Raw genomic sequence first — 12528 nt, forward strand, 5'->3', positions numbered from 1 at the left:
GAGATCTAAATGGGAAAAGGGAGGTGGGGGACAAGGGTGAGCTGTAGGTATTTTTGAACACGATTGAACAAGGATGGCACAATAAGATGCACAGTTAAAGCAACGACTTGCCCGGGCATTATCCGAAAGCAAAGGAAAACAGAGCTGGGGAATCAGATCCAAAGGGAGGAAAGATCCATTTGATGTGCTGAGCAAACAGGCTGGAGAGGGCTGAACCTGCAGCCTCTGCCCCAGACAGGTTGTGGAACACCCCAAACACCAGGGTGGCTCTGAGGGATCCTGAGGGGCTCCTGAACGTGGCACCCGCGGCCCAGGGATCCCTTCGGGACACGCTGGGGATTCCTCCACCAGAACAGGGGGCCAAGGGCAGCCAGAACGAGCCCCACTGAGGAGCTGCACGAGCAGGGGCTGGGTGAGAACACTCTGCAGGGGAAAGCACTTTTAAGTACATTTTGTGCCTTTCTGGGGCAAAGAGAGTAAACGGTGGCAAGTCCCGACGAACTGCTCTCCAATCTGTGCCTCCCACGTGCCCACAGATCCATTCCTGAGAGATGCCTCTCCTTTGTTTACACATCCCACTGGAACGTGCTCGTCTCCCTCCGTGCAGACACGTTCCATGGGCACAGCCACTGTCACCTGCCTGGAACCCCCTTTACACACAAACCAGCTCCACTCAGGCCTGGGCCTGAGACCCCAGAGCTGCTCCAGCACCGGGGAACAGCACAGCGAGGACATGGAGCTGCTGGAGGGAGTCCAGAGGAGGCCCCAAGATGATCAGAGGGATGGAGCAGCTCTGCTGGGAGGAAAAAGCTGAGAGATTTGGGATTGTTCAGCCTGGAGAAGAGAAGGCTCCAGAGTGACCTAACTGCAGCCTGAAGGAAGCCAACAAGGAAAGATGGAGAGAGACTATTTACAAGAACCTGGAGTGACAGGACAAAGGGGAATGGCTTCAAACTGATGGAGTGTGGGTTTAGATTGGATATTAGGAGGAAAGCCTTCCCTGGGAGGGTGGGGAGGCCTTGGCAAAGAGAAGCTGTGGCTGCCCCAGCCCTGGAAGTGCCCAAGGCCAGGTTAGATGGGGTTTGGAGCAACCTGGGCTAGTGGAAGGTGTCCCTGCCCATGGCAGGGGGTAGAACTTTAAGGTCCCCTCCAGCCCAGGCCATTCTATGATTCCATGATCTTGTCTGTTTGCTTTGAGAGAGGACAGAGAGGAGCAGGAAATGAGGAGATGCACAGCTGAGTCAAGGTGGAGGTTTTACAAGGACACCTCACAAAGCTGCTGGGCCTTGGTCACAACTTGAGAAAAAGAGCACATGGTTAGGAACAGCATTCCCAAAGACACCCCCATGATCTGGAAATGCTCCTTCCTGGAGCCAACCCACCCCTTCCAGGCCACTGGACCTCCTCCTGCAGACGTGCTTCTTCCATTCACGGGGCTAAAAATGACTCAACCTCAGCTTCACACCTTCCCTGGACAAACAGCCCTTGTTCTGCAGAGTTGGACACTTCCTGTCTCCATCTGTGCAGGTCCCAGCTCTTTGCTGGGCTGAAAGGCACAGAGGAGGAAAGGATGAATAATGAACTGCTGTGTTAGCAAGTGAGGAACAAAGTCCCACCCATGTCCCACCCATGTCCCACTGCTGCAGGAAGGGCGACAGACCCAGCTTTCCATTTCCATCTCTATGTACAACAAACCTCTCCTGCTTTTCCAGAGCCAAGGAAGAAGCATCTGAAGTGCCAAAATGTGTGAAGTCCCAAATCCCACAAGGCAAGAGCTGCTACATTTAGCAGCCATCCCAACCTGCACTGCTGCTCCGTGTTTGCCACGGGAAGAAGAGGATGGAGCCAAACTCTGCAGAGAATGTGATTTGCCTCTTGTCTCAAAGTAGTTAACACAACATTTTGCTCTGGAAAACCCACTTCTCGCATCATACAGATCGAGGTAAAGAAGTTTAGAACCTTCAGACTTTGGGATTAACCATAAACTCAGGGAGGTTTGCTAATGTCACAAACTTTTGGAGTCTAAACACAACTCCAAGTATTTTACGGAAGAGATTCCTCCCTGTGAGGGTGGGGAGGCCCTGGCACAGGTTGTCCAGAGAAGTTGTGGCTGCCCCATCCCTGGAAGTGTCCAAGGATAGGTTGGAGCAACCTGGGCTAATTTTTAAGGTCCCTTCCAACCCAAACCATTCCATGATTCTACGATTCCATTTAAGCCTTAACTCACAGCTGAGTAATGACTTTCTCTAACCCCTTAACACAAGGTCACAGGAACTCAGGGGTTCAGCTACAACAAAAAAGGACCCTGGAAGGTAACTGGGCTCAATCCCCAAAGAGCCAACACATCCCTGACCCCCCCACACAGGCAGCCTGGAAACCCCCAAGGGAGTTATTTTACATTGCTCTCACCTCTTCAAACTGCGAGTCCCCAGAACGATGCCCCCTCAAAGCTCCTGGATATTTATGGTTTCACTTATTGATCATTTCCTTTACAAAAGCCCACTGTGTCCCAGTGCTCCATCAGCCAGGCTTTTCTGGGAAGGGACAAAATCAAGGTTGGATTTCTCTGCAGGTTAACATTCCAGAGGGAGAAGCAGTGCCCTGCACTCTGCAAGGCTTTTGACAATGAAAAGAGCTATTTTTCAAACCCTGTGGTCACCACTGAGCTTTTCATGGGATTTTCTTTCTCTCTCTCTTTTTTTTTTTTTTTTTTAAGTGTGGATGATAAAATCCTGCTTCAGGAGCTGGTATTCATGGATGTCTCTCAAAGACGAAAAGAAAATATTTATTTCCTTTTTCTGCTTGTGAATCAGAATGTTCTATTTAAAGAAAGTGCCCTCTGCCGGATTGCTCATGAGTTATTACCCCTTATGGAAATAAAGGAGAAATATCAGGAGGTATTCTTAGTCATTCCCTTCCCCTGTCTCTTCTTTTTTCCCTTAATTCCTTATATACCCATGTTTTAGCCAAGTGCCTAAGATAGAGCAAGATATCTTGGCATTCTTGGGCCTAAAAAAGACTTACTCCCTTAACCCTGACATTGGAGCATCTGGTGGAACGTCAAAAAACGGCACAAATTTCAGTCGTTTCACTTGGATGTCATGAGGTGCATTTTTCACTTTTATCCAGGGTCAAAATCAATAAATGAATGCATCAATAAATGATGCAGCTGTGGGGAATGGGGGTTTGCCTGTGGCACGATCAGCTGCTTTCCCTGAATCCAAAGGCAGCCCCTGTGCCACGGGCACGTTTGCAATGCCAGGCACAGGAACCAGCCCAACAACTGACAGGAGCTGGAAGCTGCCTCTGCCCCTTCCCTGGGATGTCCCCTGACACCAGAATCAAGGGCAGACCCTGCAGGGACAATTGGAGTGTTGGTGTCCTCCCAGAGCTGCTCCCTGGAAAGGGGACAGTCCCCAGCACATACAAAGCTCAGCAACTCCACTAGCCCCAAATCCCACAATATTCAGGGGATTTAGAGGTCAGGAAGTTATTTCTCCTCCTTGAGATTAATTTTTCTTTCACATAAGTGCTGGGTTTTGGTCTAAAGCAAAAGTTCCTCTGCAGTTTTAGCCACATGTGAATAAAAATTCCACCTGGGGCTGCTGTTGGCAGCTCCCTGTGGCCAAGGGCACATCTGGGGAGTCCTGGGGTACTCCCACCTTCTGCTTTCCTTGTGAAACCACAGATTCTTTCTTTTTCAGAATAATTCCAGTCAAATTAAAAAATAAATAAATAAATAAATAAATAAATAAAATTGACAAACTGTGAAATAACTTTGCCTGGGCAATACCTGCTGGGGAGGTAACACCTTGGAAAGGGCCACGCACCCCCTTCCTCAGCCACCTCCAAGGCTGCCCATGCCCTGGTGTGAAAACCCCGAGTCTTGAGCTGCTTCTCCCTGAGCATGGAAGCTGTTCCAGTAACATCATTCTCCAGCCAAAGGGAAAGGCAGAGGCCAGAGAGAATGAATGAACCAGGGGATGCTGGAAGGGAAATGTCATCACATCCTCTCAGCCCACGAGCTGAAAGCAGGGCAGAGAGGGATGAGTGCAAGGAGTTCCTTGCTCATTTAAAGGACTCACACCTTTTTTTAGCATCTTTAGTTAAGAAACAGGACAAACAAGAACATGCTGCTTTAGCTGTCTCAGCTTGTAAAGGGAAATGAGGGAATTTCAGGTTTTTTAGCTGGGAAGCAAAACCACCACAGTTAGAAGAATCTCAGAGGCTCCTTCCTATTTTAATATTTCCCAGATATTTCAGTGTCTTAAAAATATATATATTTTTAAAAATATGTTTCAGTATTTTTAAGACTCAGAGAAATACAATATAATTCTCCCTTTAGCATTTAAGGCCAGAACATGTAAAGTAAATTTCCCTTGGCACTTACGAGCATTTCTAAAAACAAACAAAACGAAAAAGACCCTCATGCTAAACCTTAAACCTCCTATTTTGTGGGAACAGGGAGGTTGAGCTGCTGTGAATCACTGACACTATAAAGCATGTTCAAAACCCAGCAGTTTTCCACTGGCCCAGATGTGGAGCCAGAATTCTGCTCCATCCGGAGCTGTCGGCTCCTATTTTTTCCACAGTTATTTGTCTTCCATGGGACAGTTTCTATCTTCACCCTCGACTATGAAGTGAAAGCACTTATTTTTCCTGTGTAAAGGAGCAGCCTGGCTCCAACACTTCAGTGTGAGGGAAGTCTTTGTGCTTCAGCAAATAATCTCTCTTAAAATATAAATTAAAACAGAGCAACTAATAATTATTTATCAATGGTATTTACCCTGCGAAGCAAACTGAGCTAAAATCATCATTGCTTCCAAATTCCCCAAAATTCAGCTGCTAAACTTCCCTCCAGGATGAGGTTCCCATTCTTCTCTCAATTAGCAAAATAAGCAGCACTTTGATAAATACCATTATTTATTCAAAGTGATCAAAATCATTATGTAATCATTTTATTTTATTTTATTATTTTTTTAGGTCTCAGAGGCCGTAAAGCACAAACCCAGGGTGATTTATTTGGGGTGCTCTGAGTGGTGTGTCCTGTGCCAGCAGGCAGGGGAAATGCAGTCACATCTCACTGAATAATCACGAGGCTTTTGGTTTGGGTGGTGTCTTTTGAGGAATCAAGAGAGATAAACACGCTCAGCAGTGTCAGGGACTGAGGCCCAGGGGAAAACCCCCAGCTCAGTGTCCTGCTGAATCACCCCTGGGAGGGGACTCATCTGACTGAGCTCTGTGACACCAGCATGAATCACTCCCTGCCATCCCATGGCCAAAAAAGCCCTTCAGTGAGAGGTGTGGTTTAATTTAAAGAATATTTTTAAAAGCATATTCCACAAAGCAAATCAAGAAAGAAGATAGTGAAGCTGTGCTGCAGATAAAGCAGGGCACGAGTTCTCCCAGCCACAACCCAGGCCCTCCTGTCTGGCCAAAAGGAAAAACTTCCATAGTAAAAATAACTACACGTCTTTTTTTTTTCAAGATATGGCAAATAAGACACAGCATTCTGCATCCCCATTGATGTTTTAGGAGAAATAATGAGTGAACCTGAAAGTTTCAGCAAATAACATTCTTCCTGTGCCTCCTGGAGTCGGACGTTGTACATCAGAGCCAGGGCTGCAGAGAGCAGTTCACATGAAAACAGAGCTGGCCCTGCCTCCAAACATGAGGTTTGGAAGTTTCCTCTCTGCTTCCTGAGGACTTGGGGTACAATTAACTGCTTTATTTTCATTTTCACAAATCTGCTCTTACTGGAGTTTGAAAAGGGAAAGCTATTTCTGCAGTGCTGACGCTTGGAGAGAGGGGAGAAATTCCATTTTCAAACCAAAGCCCTTAATAGCACGTTTTCCAACCCCCAAAACGTTATTTGATTTTTTTTCTAGAATACAGATATCAGAAGAAAACAGACATTAATTGTGAAGCACATCCTAGAGAACAACAAACCCAGCAGCTTCCAGCAAAACAGATGGTGCTGAGGAATGTTCACTTTGTAGCTGTTCCACTTCCAGTGGTGCTCTCAGCTTCGTCAAAGCCTGACAATATAATTACTGTGATAAAAGGCAAGAAGTTTCTGTGAAAAGGCAGAAACACTGTCAAAACTGCAGGACTGATGACTGCTAAAAACAGACAAAGGAAGACCAGGTTTTCAGAATTTGGGGGGTGGGGTTTGCACCCCCCAAAGTGGGATTATCAAGAGTATAAACTGCAGGAAATCAACTGGGAAGTATGAATAGAGAAGAGACTGGGTGTGAAGAACGGATATCATTTCTGAAGTAAAAATACTGATAGAAGGGTTAATTCAGGTATCACAGTAATGTCCCAACTGGCCAGAAATGAGGAGCTGTGTGTGGAAGTCTTACAACAGCATTTGACCCACGGGGTCACTGCAAGTCAAAACTACAAGTTTCAGAGAAATGTTGACCAAAAAATAATGTCAAAGTGCAGAAGGAACACTCCTCATGATACTGCAATCCCCAGATTTGTTAGATTTATCACTCCTGGAAGAAACAGCACACAGAGGCAAATGCCAATAAGTGACAGGGTGACAAAAAACTCCTCCCCTTTCCTTTTTTCCTCCCTCGCTGCCAACTGCCTGCCTGCCCAATTTCATGGACAGAGGATGGAAACATATCCCAAGTTTCGACCCCCAGCAATCTGCCATCAGGTAGAGCTGCCCAGAACATCCCTTCGAGGCTTTTCCAACCTCACACTCGAAGGGAATGGCTCAGGAACTCCCACACAGGGTTTATTCCATGAGTTCTGCTCAGCACATGGAGGGATTCCTGGATGTTGGGCCCAAGTGAAATGCTGAAGGTGCTGAGTGACTAAAAACATGTCCCTGAACTGTCTTTAAACACACTGGGAAGTGGAAAACTTCAAGAGGTATCTGCAGGTACAGGCAGGGTCCAAAGAGAGAGTGTCAGGGTGGGAGGGGACAGTGTTTGAGGACACCTGAGGGAGGACAAACAGTCCTTCTTTGAGGTGTGAAACGTCCCGGCCAAATCAGAGGGCAAAGGAACAGCTGAAATGTGAGAAGTGCCTCGGAGAAGGAAAGTTTGTTCAATTACAGCACAAAAACAAACAGTGTCACAAAGCCAACAGCGTTGATAGAAAGGGCTCCTATCAGGGCTGGCACCCAGAGCCCAGGGCATGTGGGGAACCTTTCTTAAAACCGTGAATGCAAACACCAACTTTTATCAGAAATAGAGAACACAAGGACAAAGCTTGGCCAAGGTCACAGAAAAAAAAAAGATTTGCATTGCCCAAACTGGATCTGACTTCTAACAGCCAGGGAGGATTGCACTGTGTCCCAAAACACCAACCTGAAAACAAAATAACAAACAAAAAAAGGTACACGAAACCAACCAACGCCACCTATCAATATTTGGGTCAGAAAAAGGCAATTCACTTTTCTGAAGGAGCCACCTCCACTTTGCAGCCTACAAATAATCAATATTGCACATTCCTAGAGAGAAACTGTGCCCAGCTTCAGAGAGACCTCGGGGTGACCAGAACCTTCCTCGGGGAATCTCCAGCTGCCTCACACCTGCAGCCTCCCTGAGCCAGACCATGCATTGCCAGGACATTAACAGGGGTTTTTCTCCCCAAAAACCCATGTCTTGAAACTCATACACTCATACCAATTAAATATTCTGCAATTATATTCACACAAAAGAAACCAAGACCAAGATGAACTTCTGAGGAATGTCACTGGAGGGAATAGAGGGAATTAAAACTGAGCTGAATTTCCCTCATTTCCCTGTACTAAGGCAGTAAGAAAAGGAAACTTTCCACTCAGTCATTCAACCAAACCCTGGTTTCAGCTCTTCAGAGATTCCCTGGTGCAGAGCGACAAAACACAATTGAGTTTGGTTCTTATAACAAGTGTTTTTTGCTGTTTCCTGCACTTCAGACACACTGATAAAGTAAACAAAAACATCTGGACCTACTTCTTTGAGCTTCACTGAATCCAACCGCTCGCTGATTTCTGACTTCACAATCAAGAGTGTAAATATAATCAGACACAATTTCAAATGTTAATGCTTCAGTCTGGCCTTTCTGACCCCAGTTTCTAAGAGAACAGGGCTTCTGTGACTGCACTGCTGGTTTCCCCCCCCCAGTGAGCCTTCCAGTCCCATCCTGAGCTGCTCCCACCCTGTACTCCAATGTTTTCTAAACCACTTCACATCAGTAGTGGCCGAAGGAGAAAACAGGCCAAGTCACTGCTTCAGCCAGGGAAAAGGGAGGGAAAATTGAGCTCCCACTTATTTTGAGGGACAGGCCTCCCCCTGTCCAACAGCCTGGGTGTCCTGCTGGGAAACCTCTCTGCTCCAGACAAAGCTCCTCCTTAGGCCAACAACCAGCAGCTCCCATGGCAGCAGGGGTGTGGTGGGTTGGGATGGGCACTGGACTGGAGAGAAGGAATTCTACAGTGTGTAATGGACGCTGGATGTGCTGGAACAGGGCTGTGACACAGAGCAGAACTCCCAGGCTGCACTTCACTGCTCCCAGAATATCCTGTATTTCAGGATAATTAGGGATACGGACATTTTCAAATCAAGAACGTAGGAGCAGAAGAGATGGAGATGACTCCTGAAACAAGGCCAGAAAAGCAGGGAGAAAGATGTGAGTTGTGGGACAGAGCTATTTTCCCTCTTGAGCACCGTTTTTTTTGTGTTCAGCTCTCAGGGAAAAATGACTTTCACATTTCTCCATCTTTGCTGCAGAACAAGAACTCGAGAACATCTGGGCAGGTAATGGGTACATGGTATTTCCCTCTGAGCAGTTAATGATCCCTGCACTGCTGACAGGGCTGGGAGTCAAAGGTAACACCCCCAACGACAGAACACGGTGCCACTAATCCCATTCCCTCCTCTGAGACAAGTCCCGAACACAACCTCGGAATGACAAGCACTTGATGAAGTGACCCGACAGCATTTAAAACCAACCTTCCAAAATGGTGCCAGAGCAGTTTTTGTAGCCCAAGAAGGGATCTTAAAGGGATTTCTGCTGATTTTAAACACTTCAGGTTATTGGGGGGGGCCAAAATGACGGAGGGAAACGCGGCACCGGCAAAGTCACCGCATCCGTCCCCAGGCCACCAGGCCCCAGTCCAGCCTCAGGAACACTTGGCAGAGAAGAGAAATGAATGTGGTGATCACATTCCACACGCTTACCTCCCATCCAAAGTTTGTTTCCTTTAATGTGCTCCTCTGTCCTGTCATATAGGGTCCAAATCTTTCCCCAACTTCAATCTTCTTTTTGGCCCAAATCCCTAGCCCTGCCCCTGGGATCGAAGATTCTCTGAGTTCAAAATCTGGTGGGATTGGAATGTCATCAGGAATGTAGACGGGAGCTTCATAAGGTGAGCCCTCCTTGGGAGTGAAGTCCTCACTGGTGGGAAAGGGTGACGGAGGTCCCACGGGAATGGGGGACATTATACTGTCCTCTGTTTCCTCCTCTGCGCTTTCGCCCGCAAGGAGATCGGGGTCGGTCTCGTACATATTATTTACAATCTCGCTGTCACCTAAAAGGGGAAACAGCAGAACAAAACACACTGAAATACTCGGGTGAACATCAGTTAATCTCTTCTCGGGATGGAGTTTCCCCAAGCCGAGCTCCCACACCTGAAGGGTAAAGAGCCAAACCTCCCTCGGAGAGCTCAGGTGGGGCTGAGGGGAGAACACCCACCCTGCCTGCACGACAGGCAGTGCTGCTGAGGGCTGGGGTGGAGGGGAGTGCAACCTGACATGTTCTACAGGATCAGCCTTCCAGGAGTGCTTGTCTCTCAGTTTTGGAGAGAGGGAAGAAAACACAGAAGGAGGCCGAGGTTCCCTTTAACCATTTACTGCTTTAACTGGCTCAGTGTATTTTTAGAGGGGAAGAAAAAATAGAGAAATCAAGCTAAAGCCAAGCTAAGTTTGGCAAGAACTGTTTGCCTTGTATTTGTGCTTCTTGGGTTCAGTGTGTCCCACAACAGGAGCCGTGGCTGAGGTGACCTTCCAGCAAAGCACCTCTGCAGGGGTAACAAAAGCATCAGCAGTTTGTAACCTCAGAGTCTCAGAATGGTTTGGGTTGGAAGGGACCTTAAAGATCATCTCCTTCCACCCCTGCCATGGGCAGGGACACCTTCCACCAGCCCAGGTTGCTCTCAGCCCCATCCAACCTGGCCTTAGACACTCCCAGGGATGAGGCAGCCACAGCTTCTCTGGGCAACCTGTGCCAGGGTCTCCCCACCCTCCCAGGGAAGGATTTCCTCCTAAGACCCAAGCTAAACCTACTCTCTGTCAGTGTGAAGCCATTCCCCCTTGTCCTGGAGTGAAAACACTGGACACAGAGGGTAAAAAAGTTTGGGGATTTTTCCAAGAGAAGTCAATTGCTAAGCAAGGACATTCATATGGAATGAAAACGGGGCTTTTTCATCCAAAAAGGAAAAAAGGGGGGGGGAGCAAAACACAGGGAGGGGAAAAGAAAAACACATTTGTCATACAATACAAGTAGTTGAAGCATTTTTGGGAGCAGTTTTGCCATCTCTCAATTAAACATGAGGCAGCAGGACTGTGCACAGGAGCCCCCACTATGATAACAAGGCCAACAACCACCCCATTGTGGACCCTCCTGCACGGGAGGGACTCCCCCGGTGCTTATTAATGACTGACCCCTGATGTCATCGGGGGGAGCAGCACCCAACAAAACTCCCAGTTTTCACTGCAGCTCTGGCTGCCAAACAGGAACCATAGGGAAGAATAGCTGGAAAAGCATGGCTTGACTTAAGGTATATATAATTCATCCCTTCCATAACCTCAGAATGCACCTTCTGTCTGCGAGACACATCTCCTCCTCTGGTTTTTTTATGCCTAATAAAGATTTTCCTGAGTTCATGCCTAAGAAACCTGGTGGCAGACTTGACTAAAGAGGAGGATTTTGATTCCTTTGCCAACATTTTTTTACTCCAGCTTTGGAGGAATACAGAGAACTGCCTGCTACAGCTTACATGGGTTTCCTCTGCTAGAAAGTGCAGCCCTCCCTACTCAAACATGTCACCAGAGCTGAGCTTTCATGAGCATGAGACACTCCATCATCCTGAAAATACTTGTGGTTGCAGTAAATGTTTTCTCGCCCAGTATTAGCAAGTCAAATTATTTTCTCCTCTATGATTAGCCTCTTCTGCACTTAAGAAACAGGAATTCCAACTGAGTTGAAAAGCAAAACTAGGTTTACTGGAGCACGACCTGTGAAAATTTCCAAAGGATACAAGGAAAGTATAGAGACATCTCACTACTGAACACTGTAATTTCATTTCTTCTGTGGGACAGTCGGGGCAGTTCTGAATAAGTTTCAATTTACTCTGAAGCTGAACCCACATCTGACCGACCTCCTATTTCAAGAGAAATCACAAAACACAGGGAACCTGTTCCTTCTGCTAAACCCAGTAACCAGGCACTGGTAACAGGCAGGAAATGACAGTGAAAGAGAACATTTGTGGGTCATGATGGTTCTGACACCAGAGATGCCACGTGGCATCTGTGGGAGCAGAAGGACACAGAGGCAGGGGTGTGAATGTTGGGTTTGTCCCCACAGCCCAACACTGAGATAACAGAGGCCATTTCCTCTCCTCCTGGCACTTGTTGCCTGGTAGATGTGGATCCCCCCTGGTTACAACCTCCTTCCAGGGGGTTGCAGAGAGTGAGAAGGTCCCCCCTGAGCCTCCTTTTCCCCAAGCTGAACAACCCCAGCTCAAACACACAGGTGTGGTGCCTGATCTTCTCCACAGGGGCTGTTTATTCCAGGGATTTGGGGAAAATCCAGCAGCTGGGGTTCAGTTTTGATGACTGTTGGTTATTCTGCACTGCAGACTGCCCTCACTGCCCCTGTACTGTCTGTCACCCTCAGTGCCCCTCTCAGCTTTACTCCACATGGAACACAACTGGTTAAAAATAAAAAACGTATTAAAGAAAGCAGGGAACATCTTGTTTTTTGGGAACGACCCCCAGCTCTCCCGAGCTCCACCAAGAGTCAGCGCTGCCAGGGAGAGCTGGACGTGGGACGTGGCCACTCCCTGGTGACGACCACCCTGTCCTACATCTGCCCCTCTTCCAGCAGCAGGGATTGCAGGGCCCGGGAGTGTCTGCTGGTGTGAAAAGCGGGACAGAAATACAACTTGACCTTATTGTTACTGTCATGAAACTAAAATTAGTCCCTCAAAGCTCACCAGCAAAATGACTCCATAAAAAGGCCCATTGAAAGGTTGTTTCCACAGATAATCAGATATGGGCATATGCTGAAAATCTGTGTGACACCAATGAGGGTCTTGCAACAATGAGAGTGATGGTTTAGTGTTGGTGAGAGACCTCATGAATAATCTATTTAGCAGCTGTAATGAAAGGAAAAGAAAGTCTGATGTTAAAGGAAATTTGTGGTAAGTGGAATAATGTGTTAAGAGTTTGGGTGGGTTTCTGGTATGTTTTGTATTTGGTAATAATAATAATAATAATAATAATAATAATAATAATAATAATAATA

The 12528-nt window shown here is 47.1% G+C and overlaps 1 protein-coding gene across 3 annotated transcripts in view; it reads right to left on the reverse strand.

Annotated features, from left to right (window-relative positions):
• Window positions 1–12528, reverse strand: part of PRDM16 (PR/SET domain 16) — a 258310-nt gene that overhangs the window by 155992 nt on the left and 89790 nt on the right. For all 3 annotated transcript variants that reach the window (XM_027658225.1, XM_027658224.1, XM_027658226.1), the window contains exon 2: window positions 9183–9532. In XM_027658225.1, coding sequence (XP_027514026.1) covers window positions 9183–9532 — 350 coding nt within the window. The remainder of the gene's footprint in view (window positions 1–9182; window positions 9533–12528) is intronic.

This window comes from Corapipo altera, unplaced genomic scaffold, assembly GCF_003945725.1.
Source record: "Corapipo altera isolate COAL_440 unplaced genomic scaffold, ASM394572v1 301, whole genome shotgun sequence".
Classification (NCBI taxonomy): domain Eukaryota; kingdom Metazoa; phylum Chordata; class Aves; order Passeriformes; family Pipridae; genus Corapipo; species Corapipo altera.